General features: G+C 38.3%; 1 protein-coding gene across 1 annotated transcript in view; it reads right to left on the reverse strand.

Moving 5' to 3' along the window:
- INADL (InaD-like (Drosophila)) overlaps positions 1–12668 on the reverse strand; it is a 149447-nt gene that overhangs the window by 35332 nt on the left and 101447 nt on the right. The window contains exons 30-31 of the mRNA XM_010582302.1: positions 6649–6721; positions 3231–3323 (exon numbers count right to left, since the gene is read on the reverse strand). Of these exons, the coding sequence (XP_010580604.1) occupies positions 3231–3323; positions 6649–6721 (166 nt within the window). The remainder of the gene's footprint in view (positions 1–3230; positions 3324–6648; positions 6722–12668) is intronic.

Consider the following 12668-nt stretch of genomic DNA (forward strand, 5'->3'; position numbering starts at 1 on the left):
TGAAAGATTTCCAGCCCCTCAAGCACTGAACTGTGCACTCAGCATTTGTCATAAGCCTGTGACCCAACTTGTTCAATCTAATTCAATTCCCTCAAACCAATCCAAAAGTATTTTTCTGAAGCCCCTTCTCTTTGCCAATGTTTCAAGGACATGTTTTCTGTTTGTGGTAAAGACAGATTATTGTTCCAGGTTAAAATCCTTGAAGGAAAATGAATCCATTCTTATATACCAAACATCAGTTTAATTATCCCACCTACAGGACACTGAATTACATACACTCTCTGCCAGGACACTAATGATGCAAGGTGCTTCAGAACATGTACAATGACTGCTCAAGCTATTTTCACCTTTGTAAAGTTAAAAGTTTTGAGAACATCTCAAAGCCCCATATATGAATTCTTTTCCAACAACACCTCATGGAACGCAAGATAGCTACAGTCCTCAGAAAACCATGACCTCCTATGAGGCCACCTCAAACCTCAGCTAATAAGCACGCAGACTTTGCCTAACACTTCCATTGGCTGCAGTTCAGAAACAGAGTTGTTTTCTTTCCCCCTCTTATCGTCCAAGTCTACAATGATCTCCATTATATAACTTTATACTTTTTGAAGTGATGAAGAAGTGACAACAAAAAGTATCTTGGGAGAGACTGACAAATTTATCAGCAACAAATTAATAGAGAATGATGTGAATTTTTTTATTTTTTTTTTTTATTTATTACAGCTGTCACTTGGTGAGACATCCTGCTCGTGCTTTGAGCTGTACATACTTGTGGAAGATCTCTGCTGATAAGCACACACTTTTATTTACTCAGTAAACTTGTTGACTTTTACATTCCTGATTTCTCCTGATATGTGACTGAGAAATTCAGTAACAATGGTTAAGTAGCACTAGGCTCTAGTAGCAACCATCATGCTATGAAAAACAAGGCACTGTTTTCTTTTGCCTCAACAGTCACTAGAAGACTGCAAGAGAAATCTCTTTTCCTCAAAGTAACGAGCTGTCTTGTGCTGCACTGCAGTGCTGAAGTCTTAAGGCCAATATAACTATAAGCCCATTTCCTTCTGCTCAGAAGGGACTGATCACAACCATCAGCATTTCCAAAAATAAGATACACTTAGAAATATTTGCCATGTAGTTTTAAAATCCTGACTGAAAGAAAACTCCAGAATTATGAAACTGGCTTTTGCCGCTATTTTTCATCCATTTATGCCTCTAAACCAAGGGTTGGCCCAACTGAAGGTGTTATGGAATGAGCAGTTGGATCTATAGGCATTTGAATACTTTTCTAAATCCACCTCCTAGCCCTTAACTTTTCAGAATCTATTTATCTAATGGAAAAATCAGAGAGTCACCTCTAAGCAAATATCTATTGAATGAAGGCAGGGCTACACAGCAGCCAGAAGAGTGACACACTCACTGCCTCCAGGTCTCGCCAGTGACCCGGGACAGGTTGCTTCCCCTCTGTGCCGCAGCGGGGATAATAATACTGGCCTGCTGGATAATGCGTTTTGAATTCCAAAGATAAAAAGTAAATTGTAGCAGCCAGTTGCTGTTACATGAAGAATTTAAGTGGAAAGATGAGATAACTGGGTATGGACAGTGGGAAAGAAAAACTAAGTATTATACTGATGTTCTCCTCACCTAGAGGCTCTCAACAAACCCCATGCTTTTGTCTTCTCTTACCTTTCTGCCATTGCCCTGTTCTGGATAACTCTTTTTCTTTTTTTGACCTTTCAGTCTAAAATACTTTAACTTCTACCCTTTGCCTCCACAGTTCCTTTCTTTCTTGCTTCAAGCTTGAAAAGAAGCTGCTAATATATTCTGGGTTCCCTATTGTTCCAGTGGCATCTTCCCATCACACCTATCTTGGATTGCTGCAAATTTAAATTTTTTTTTTCCATTAAATTTGCACTTCCTCTAATACCTTTCAAAAAGCTGCACAGCACAATATTCTACACCAAGGGTTAATTTTTGTACAATACATTTTATATATTTTTATCCACTTCAGTCTGTGAGCAGTTTTTCACATTACCTTGTAATCCCTCAAAAGTTTCTTGCCAAGATGAGCAAGAACAACAATAAAACCAGGTGAATTACAGCTGTAAATACATACAGTAAAACTCTGATTCATCTATATTCCAGCACATCAAAGGAGGACTCTGCACAAGGCTACCAAATACAAATAATCCAACTTTTTTGCAATCCAGTAGGAACACAAACCAATCCATTTTACATGGGTGGTTAATTCTGATGCTTGAGTAGCACAAAACACTTCCGAACTCTTGGAGTTCATAGACTCATTAATCAAATACTTACTAGCTATAGAACATTATGTATATTCAATTCATAATTGCAAAACCCAGGACACTCTGCAAAAGACATGATGGAGCAGGAAGAAGACATCTAAGAAAAAAATAATCCAGAAATGTCAGGTTTCCTTAGCTGAGGACAGAACACACAAACTGTGCACGCGCAGCAAGTCTCAGCCAATGCACTACTTGAAAAAGGAGTAGGCTGTTGGACAAAAAGACTCTCTCAGCAAATTTTATGTACCTCTAGGTTAGTCACTCTTCAGCATGTTTAGTAGTCTTCCATTTTAAAGTTTTAACACGGAGTCCAAAAAAAGAGATTAGAGCTGCACCCTGAAGGACTTTCAGATTTCTGGTAATGCACAATCCTGACATATTAAACAACAAAAAACTCCATGTGTATCAATGAGAAGTTCAGTATTTATTACAGTGCACACTGACAGTACCACATTAAACCAGAAGTTATGGGCTTGATGTAGAAATTACTGAGAGTAACTCTATAGCTGTGCTATTCAGGAGGCAAGACTAGATTATGATAATAGACATTTTGGCCTTAGAATTTATGAAGCTATGAATATAAATAAGAATATGATTTACAGACTATGCTTTTTTCTGAATTTTGTCACACATGGATGGCAAGAGTAGAAACTCAATCCCCTCACTGAGAAAGAACTCAAGAGGGCCAAAATGCTACATAAAAACTCTTATCTCAATATTTTAACAAATTATACTGACTGCTTAGTTCATGAAAATGGTCTATGTATGTAAAACTAGGAGCTTGATTCTGCTTTTACATGTACTGCAAATTATTTGACAAAAGTGTACTCCAACACAAAGGCGGAGACAAAACAAATCATGCCAATGAGCCTCCATTTTCTAAGCTCTAATCATGATTAAATATCGCTTTAAGTCACCTACAGCTTTGTTGGATTCCTCATCAGTCAAGCTTTTCATGACAACTTCCAAACTCGGGTCTTCTTCGCTGCTTGCAGGTTCAGTGCCACCATGATCCTGGTAGAAAGGATTGATAACAGTTTTTAAACAGAGCTATGATCCCCCATAATAGCTAAAGAAAAAAATCAGACAATTTTACCTTTTGTTTTTCTAAACAAGTAGCAGCATGAAAAAGTAAAAAGATCCACAATTAAAGCATCCTAATGTCAGGAGTCAAATAAGCAATACAAGTTTTGAAAGACAGACCTTGGTCTCCACTTGGCACTTAGGTGCAGATCTGGCTCAACTTTCAAGGCCAGACTAATCCCTACCAACTGTGAGAACTGCTGAGTTTGTATTAAGAGGCCTTCTCCAGACTTCTGTTGGGAAGGAGAGTCTCACGTATGCCCAGCATGTTAAAGGACGCCCAGTTTCCTTCCTACCATCTGAACAGATCGGTAGCAGCAGGACCGAGTGCTCCACCCTGGAGGAATCGGTAAAACCCAAGCTCTTCTGGTTAGACTCCTCAACCTGAAGTGCAAACGTAGCTTCGGGATTCAGGCACTTCTGCACATTACTGTGAGAATACCGCAAATGACGTTCAATGACAACTGCTGGAGAACCAGCAAATGAAGGGAATGGCCCAGAAGACATAAGTATTTTCACCAAGATGTGCTCCAGAACTTTCTCCTCCATGAATTTTTTCCCTTTCTATAGAGGATTCCCAACAAAAATGGCCCTTGAAACATAAAATAGCACCATACTAAGTAGAAAAGCTTGTCTGATCAGGATTTTATGGTATTTTCTCTAGATAATAACTAGCATATATTTTAAAAGCATAAGCTTGCAAGAAAAATTATTTCCTTCCCATGCCGACAATTAAAGTTAGGATAGATGGGAAATGGCATCTTTTCAGGGAAAAAGTTAAGGTAGAATTTAAAGGTGAGAGCATCACTAATTCAGCTACATGTAAAATTTAAGGTGTTAATTCTCCTTTCCTTTTTTAAACCAACCAGGTCCTGAATCTGAGAAGATTTTTTATCTATTATTTTCATTTACTTTATTTTAAAATAGTTTTAATACACTTAGGCCTTTGATACACATTTGGAGCTGTCCTCTCTTGCAAAGCAAAATCGACTATGTGCATCAAATCAAATTTCAAGATCTTCAGTCCTAGAAGCAAAATGATTTCTGAATTTTCATTAGACATTTTACATTTAAGTGCACAATGAGAATTACACAAATGTCTTGACCGCCACTTAAGCAGGTCAAGTACCTCTGCATTTGTACCAAGGCTCACTCTGTTCAGTATTGCAACAAAATATCTCATTCTGTAGCCTTCTCATGAATGAAACTTTTTTTAAAACAGATATTTTACTGTAATTAATATTTAATATACGTTGCTTCTGGTGGCTTGCGCACAGTATTACACCACAACATAGTCTTATCCTGCCGAGTTGCTCCATGCAATGAAACAAGACCCTGTTTTAAGGCATATTTACTGTTTATCACTTTCCATATTAAAATACCTTAATGAAGATAGAGATAAGATGAAGAAAATTAACACAACAGTACATGGTAACTATGGCATCCTGATATTCCGTTACACTAGCCAGGCTATTTAATGTGATCTGACAAGTTTCATGTACAGTGTATGTTACACACAATGTTAAATATTTCATTTGGTATTTCAAAGATATTTGAATCTATAATTTCAAGATATAATGCACAGTTAGTTTTGCTTTATTTAAAGGCAGGAACAGCTGACAAAGGAAAGCAATGTGAATTTCTATACAACAACAGTATCTTTCAGTTACTTTTGTTTTATATAAAAAAAAGATACTAGCTAGAAATAAAAACTTGCATTTACTTATAAAACAGACACAATGTAAATAGTAAGAGCTTGGCGTTAATGCATGAAACTCAACCCACAAGCATCTACCTCTAAAGGCAAGCATTGCACATGAGGCTGAGCGATTTGGTTTCCACTTGCTGGTAGAGTCTAATTACAGTCATTTGAACACAGCACAAAACGTGCCTAAACAAAGCTTCATGGTTCATCCTGAAGACACAAATATTAAACAAAGCTGGGAACCAATGCAGGTATTAAAGAGTCAACAAAAATAAAAGGAACTTGGGCTCTGTACACTGTAGAGTAATTTGCAATCCACCAGCTACACCTGGGACATGCTGCTTTTATGGAGGAGAGAACAAAAAACCAAAGCACTGTCCAAAAATGACTCAGATCCAAACAAAAACTAAGCAACTCTTGCACTGTACAGCACTATGCCTGTATGGAAGTAGCCATCAGTGATGATATAATCTGGAAAGCAATAGCAAGCGTGCAAACAGGAGATTCATCCAGCGTTACCTAGCGTGGACCAGTGCTGTGGGATCACAGTAATGCTTATTGAAATACCAGGAGTTCAATACACATGAATTTATCAATTCAAGACAAGACCAAACCCCAATTGAATTATAAAACATCTTTTGCTTTATTAGCTCAAATAGAAATAGAATTAAAAAGCAACAGCAAGGCTAACCATGTACTTTATCAAGAAAATTTAGTTACACCATATTGAGATGTCAAAATGATAACAATGTGGTGACACTGCAGGGATTCGTGGTGCACAAGAGAGCAATCAGTCTACACTGGGGCTGAGATAGCAACTATAATGAAGAAAAACATTGGTAACATTACCATACTAAGGAAGTTTTTGCATTGGAAGATTGTATGCTACAACACTGTGTACACTAGAGCTCACTGCTTAAACAGCCCTTGTCTGCTCCTACCAGAAGAAAATGAGCAGGAATGAGTCAGTCTGATGCTGGAGCACAGGACAAAGTGGTGGACCAGGGCTCTCAGTTAGGCTGGGATTGTCTCAAGGGGCTCTTGTAATGCAAAACATGTACACAGTGACCTCTTTTACTGTAGCTAGTTGCTGGTCATCCCTACTTCATTTTTAGAGGTACTGATAGCAGGGTATTCTAGGGGAAAAGGAACTTAGAAGGGGGGGACTTTCCCCTGAAAAATGCTCACTTCTCTTCTGTAGGAGTATATGCATCTTCCAGGCAAAAGATCCTCACCATGACTACTCTAACCAGCTGAAAAAGGAGCAGGATAGGAGATGGAAAGGCTTTCATTTGGAGACTTTTCTTCCTCCTGTACAGCAATAACCTGTTTAATACCTGTGGTTAATGCCTTGCCAGCCCTTTCAGTAATGATGAGATCAATAAAGAAGAGACAGGAAAATACGCCTATTAGGTCAAGTTTCTACCCAATGCATTTTATGATTCAGGGTTTAATTAGACAAGGTGCTCGAATTTATAATGAACTGCTAATTATGATTGATCTATCTAATTTAGTAATCCCTAATTAAAAAAAACAATCCATAAACCTTACCTCAATAGAAGAGTGGGAGCTGGAAGGTAATGGGAAAGGAGTAACAGCCATCTGATTGACTGCATCTTCACTTCTGTAAAACAAACAAGCAACAACATATTACACACTAAACCACAATGGCCAAAATTCTCTTTTGAGTTGGTCTTGTCCATTAAGAAAATACTCTTACTAGCCTAAAAAGTAACTGTTTCTTACCAGAAGTTACAGCTTAGAAAAGCACTTCATTTTTGCTTTTGTTCTTTGCTAGCAAACAGATTACATCCCTTCTTGGGACCACAGTAGTTTCATTTCGGACATACTGACATCACATTCTTTGGAAATCTAATTTTGTGCGGATTATCAGAGGATGAAGTTGGAGTTATGGTCCCTACACATTAATAGATGTGCTAATACTTCATTAGCCTCTTCTAGTAGCGTCTACATTTGTAAACTGCGTGTTTATAGTGTAACATTCATATTACTGAAATATAACATCTGTTTTACTACAACAGATTGCTTTTTCTTTTTTGTTCATATTTGCAGTGGTCTTTTCTAAAAGATTTGATGTAAAAACTTGGAAGAATTTTTATAAAATGCAGGAAGAAGAAAACAGTTGAACATTGATTCCCCTACATATAAAGTGCACTATTTTTCAAAGATACTTATTATGTATGGCATCTTTTCCTCTATCCTCTTTAAAATGCATTCCTAAGTTGACATCTGATTACTTTGTAACTTTCAAAGGCCTTTTTTTCTTTATTAAATTGCATTCTGTCTTGCTAATGTTTTTCCTCAACTGCCATTTAAAATTATTTGGCTTGTGGAATTAGCTCTGCATTTTTTTGGCCTCTGTAAAACCGAACCAAGTAAAATACGACCTCAGTGATATTGTTTAAGGCAAATCTGAGGCATATGAAAAAAAGACTCAAAATTTTGCTTCAAAACCTGTACTAATGCACCTCTTTATTTTGGGGGTGAACAACTCTTACAGAACACAGAAGCCAGGAACATGATGCAAATCCCATTTTGCTGAAGATTCAGCACTATCACACAGCCTCTGCTCACCAAACATGACAGAGGAGGTATCAGTAACACTGCTGCTTTGCAGATACAGATCTTGAGATGACAGGACACGGCTTCTCATGCAGCGTGTGTTCTGGGTTTGATTTCTGGTCCTATCTACTACCTTCCAGGTGACTGTAACACAAGCAGAATTTTTTCCTCGAGAATAAAATATTAGACTAGTATGTGTTTAAAAACATTTTACAGAAGTGCCTGAAAGAAAAAAGTCTCATTTTATCCCTCAAGAGTTAAACACATGAAGCTAGCATGTTCTGATCACTGAAAGACAACACTGTAAATCAATAGCTCGCAGCAGAGCAGCATATGGGAAATTCAGTCACAGGCATTTGAAATGATAAATCCTGCAGGCAAAGGTTGATGAATTCATTTACTTATCTTCAACCAAACAGCCATACAATTCAAAGGAATTGGTTCTGTGCTGCTCTTTTTTGTACTCGCTCCCAGCCTCTCCTCTTGGTCCTGCTCAAAGCCTTGCGAGAGTCAGAAACCATGCTAAGATCAGAACCAGAGTGGCCCGTGATGCAGAAACACGCGTACACAGGGCCAAGAGAGAAATCTGAGGAATGCACAGAATCAAGACCATGAATTTCATAAGCGTTTCACAATTTCCAAGTGCATTTTGCCCCGTAAGGCATATTAAGCAAGGACATTTTTCCTCCTATCTTCATGAGACATCGATCTAATTATATTGCTTTTCTAACCTATAAGAATAAATCAGCAAATGTTAAGGTGTCTGTCTAAGAGACCCAGCAATTTTTACTTGACTGTAGAGGGTTTTCTGACAATAGTTCATGTGAAGCACAAACAGCATGAAAACTAACAACGCTCCTGTAGCTTACAACGCATGCTGCATACCTTGCAGTTAGGAGCAAACTTGAAAATAACACAGTATGTATAAACCTTTGTAAGAAGTGTTCTAAAAATTGCTAGACAGAAGCTTCATGATCTGCATGACAAAGTGGGGTGTAGTTAATTATACAAACTAGTTTCTACTTCATATATACACACAACAACATGGGTTTTTTTCCAACCGCTGGGCAAAAATCTTTACGCAATTTTAAATGGATGGCCATTTTAATTCCAAGCAATAAAAAACCACTTACAGCAATTCCCTGGAAAAAAAATGCAAAAAATAAAAAACCCAAGGTTACGAAGTGTCACAACTTGTAATCTCCCCTTGCTAGGACTCGTACATATTTAAATACTTTAATGCTGCTTCAAAGGAGAATGCTTCAAAGCAGAATCAAAGTGGGAACATATTTTAAAGTGACAGATCTAATAATAAATTGCTCTTTCTGCTCTCCACTTCCCTAAGTGTCCTCAACGAAAACATGAATTTATTTACAACTAAAGGGAGCAATCATTTTCTTTTGATGCAGGAGCAGACAGCTTAGAAGTCTGAAGAAAATATTCAAACTACAGTGACTGCAAATGAGCATTCGATGTATTTGCCAATAGTTGCTACATAACCACCTCCGAGAAAGCTGTTCTCAGTTACCAGTGCTCAATATTGCTTGAGGTTAAGGTGTCTAAACCCTTCACAGTCAAGACACAGCTTCATACTCTCAGGGTCAAAGCAACACACAATGCAATTCATACAGCAGGGAAGCTCAGACGCTCCCCCTCCGTATCTCCAAAAATGATAAACATCCACCGCTCTTGTTCCAGCTCTTGTGCTGGTTTGTATAAGACACTGGGACAGCAGCCCGCCTCCTTGCTGAGCTCGTGCTCTAGAGAACTGTTTATATTTCATCAGTTACATATAAACTGAACAGGGAAGGAATTCATCACTCCTCCCACAAATACTTTCATTGCTTCTAACCTCTCAGGATGAGTTTCTGAGTGAAAATGGGAATTAGATCTGCTTGGAGGTTAAGAGTGCCTATTGCTTGTATCAACATCACTACCAATAGCTCCATATTGAAGAACAAGAAGCTCTCCTCACTGCAAATGTCACAGGAAGCAAGATCAAAGCAGTATATAAGTGGCAAAGACTCTTCAAACTTTAGAAAAGCTCATACCCTTTCAGATTTATTTGATTAGGCTGCCATACTTTACTACATTTTACTTCCTTTCTAGTCTAAATAGGACCCCTGGACATTCCCCGTCCTTTCTCGCTGAACAGAGAGAAGTTCTGATGCTTTACTCTACCTAACAACTGCACCTCCGATGAAGGGGGAGATGTGCAGCTTAAGCAGAGGCAAATACAGTTATTATTGACTAATAATTAACTACCATAACACTTGGCACGAAAGAAGCCTGAAGAGAGCAATATGCAAATATAAATCTAAAGGGATTACTCATTCCATGCTGCAGAAAGTAAGCCTGAAGGGAAGTTAAAGTTGTCTGCTATAAGGCTTGAGCTAGGCTGCCCTGCAATGCTGTGCTGCACTTATCAGAAAGCTGTCTCTGGCACATCGGAGGAATGTCACACACAGCTGGAATGGTCCATGAAGCATTCAGAAAGTTATCTTTCTAGAGATGATAACCAGAAGTCACAGCCTCAGCCAAATTCAGGGGTTTGGTTTTTTTTTTCATTTGCTCATCAACCTCAGACTTGTAATTCCTGAATTCAGGTTCCCTGCCTCCCTTTGAGGACATTTTCCATTTTACTTACTCTTCTGCCTCTCAGGTTTGCAACGGTATAAGCTCACTGTCATGAAACACTAAGAAAATCCTTCTTGAGTATGCCAATGAGATTCATTACCTGCCTAAAGCAGAGCTTCTTGTCTAAGATAGCGTCCAAACTTCTTCTATGATCAGTGCAAAATCAAGACAAATCCCAAACCAGATCCACTCAGAAGGGCAATTCATCCCAGCACCTAAATGACCTAATTTAGGACAGGATGAACTGAATTGCTCTCTGGAGGTTCCTGGCAACTGTTCACTAATCACAGAAGTCCAGATGACTTCTAGATGTCTAAACTAACTCCTGCCAAACTATCTGCAACTACACAGTTCATCAACACTACAAGATCATTTGACAACAGCTTTGTAAGGGGTTGTGGATGCTTTTTGGGAATACAAAGTACACCAAGAACCAGGAGAAAAACTCAATTGCTTGTATGCAGTTGCGTGACATCTTAGTTGGAACAGATCTGCAGACCAAGTGAATGAACAATGTCTGCCCAGTAACCCTTAGGACTCCCACTGCTTGTGACACCAGGGCATAAAGTCCTGCAGATTATTGAAAATTTATATTGTCCACATCCTGCTTGTTAAAAAAAAGAGAAAAATCAGGTCAGGATCTTGTATTTTCTCATCTTTGTTTTCTCTCTAGAAGTTCCTTCGGAAAAGGGGAGCTGCAGGAAAGTTGCACACTGAAAAGGCACTTGGGATTTTTCCTTCAGCTGGGTCAAGGCAAGACTTTTGTATTGTGCATCTTCTTGAAAAATCTCTCCTACTAACAGCAAGAACAGTCTTGTTCTCCATTTCCCCTCCATCCACTCCTAACCATGTGAGAGCCAAATGCATACAAATATTTTAAATGAACAACTAATGTTCATATAAACTGCAGCTTAGGTCATCAAAGGTTTGAAAGAGCCCAAATTACTTAACTTCCTCAACCTCGCACTTGTTCCCACATGTGTATGACAGCAAGGAGGAAACAGCTCTGAAGAAAACAGGAAAAGTTCAAACTTGCACACACAGTGTCTGGCAAGAGCTTATTTTTAAAGCTTTCCCACATGAAAGAAACTAAACAATCAAAGCAAGTAAAAACAGAGTTTATACTATTAAAATATGACCAATTATGTAAGTTAGAACAAACTTAAAGCAAAAATAATTTATAAAGCATGACAGTATTTGAGACTTTGGCATATAACACACAATGTTACTTATAGAGGCTCTAAAAGAAGAGCAGAAAAAGTCACAGCAATGGAGAATGTTAAACAGCACCAAGAACTGGCTGACCCAGCCACTGCCATCACTTTACCAGTCCTCAGAGTATAAGGATCTCTCTCCTTTGCACATCACCATAAATAACAAGAGATCAGTCTTTACAATTACACCTAGAAACAGAAGGAGGGGTTAGGTGACAGAGACTTGTGGCCTTCACTGAGAAGCTACAATCCCGTCACCAGAAAGCAACGATAACAGAACGAATGACTGCAGTGTGGGAGGATGACTCTGGACAGCTAACAGATGGTATTTAAATAAGCAAAATCCTACAGTACTTTACTCTTAAAGCATTTCTCATGTTTCATCACAGCACAGGACAATTTTCTTTTAAGGAATGAAGGTATACCAAAGAATGAATCACAGAACTGAACACAATGGGATGATGGTTTGAAATCAGTGGCATTCACTTTGATTCAAGCACTCAAACTATATTTGATCTGCTTATTATACCAACACTGAAGCACCAAAACAGATTAAAGGCAGTTAACTGAGCATGGAAAAAACTCTGAATTTGCTGAATCATAAAATTCTCACTGTAAAAGAGCATTCTGATATAAACTGGATTTCCTACTACAGATGTAAAATCTAATTATATTGTTTTATTATGCATCTTAAAAGGATGGACTTATAATGCATGAACAAATACCACAATGGGTACAAAACCCATTCTATTTTGGGAACGAGGGCACAGAGACTCCTACAAGAAGCAAGTCCCTTTCTCTCATTATTACCTGACTACTTTCTGTTGTTTGGAGACTCGGACGAAGAATTTCAAAAGGCAACTAAGACCTTTACATGCCCTATTGCCACTAACTTCCATTAGTGCTTCCATAGCAAGACTCCTTTATACACCTCGGAAAGCTGCAGTCAAATTATGATTTATTTCTGATATTCAGAAATCAAAAAGACAACCCGTATTTGCCACAGGAGCTTGGAAGTTAATGCAGCAGCTCTAAGACTTTGAGGTCAGATAAAACGTAACTGGACACTAATCAAAGGAAGCACTTGGAATGAGCCATTTCATCTCAGGAAAATCTTGCCGTGCCTAGGCAATTGGT

Source organism: Haliaeetus leucocephalus, unplaced genomic scaffold (genome assembly GCF_000737465.1).
Source record: "Haliaeetus leucocephalus isolate CR32 unplaced genomic scaffold, Haliaeetus_leucocephalus-4.0 Scaffold848, whole genome shotgun sequence".
NCBI classification, from domain to species: Eukaryota; Metazoa; Chordata; class Aves; order Accipitriformes; family Accipitridae; genus Haliaeetus; species Haliaeetus leucocephalus.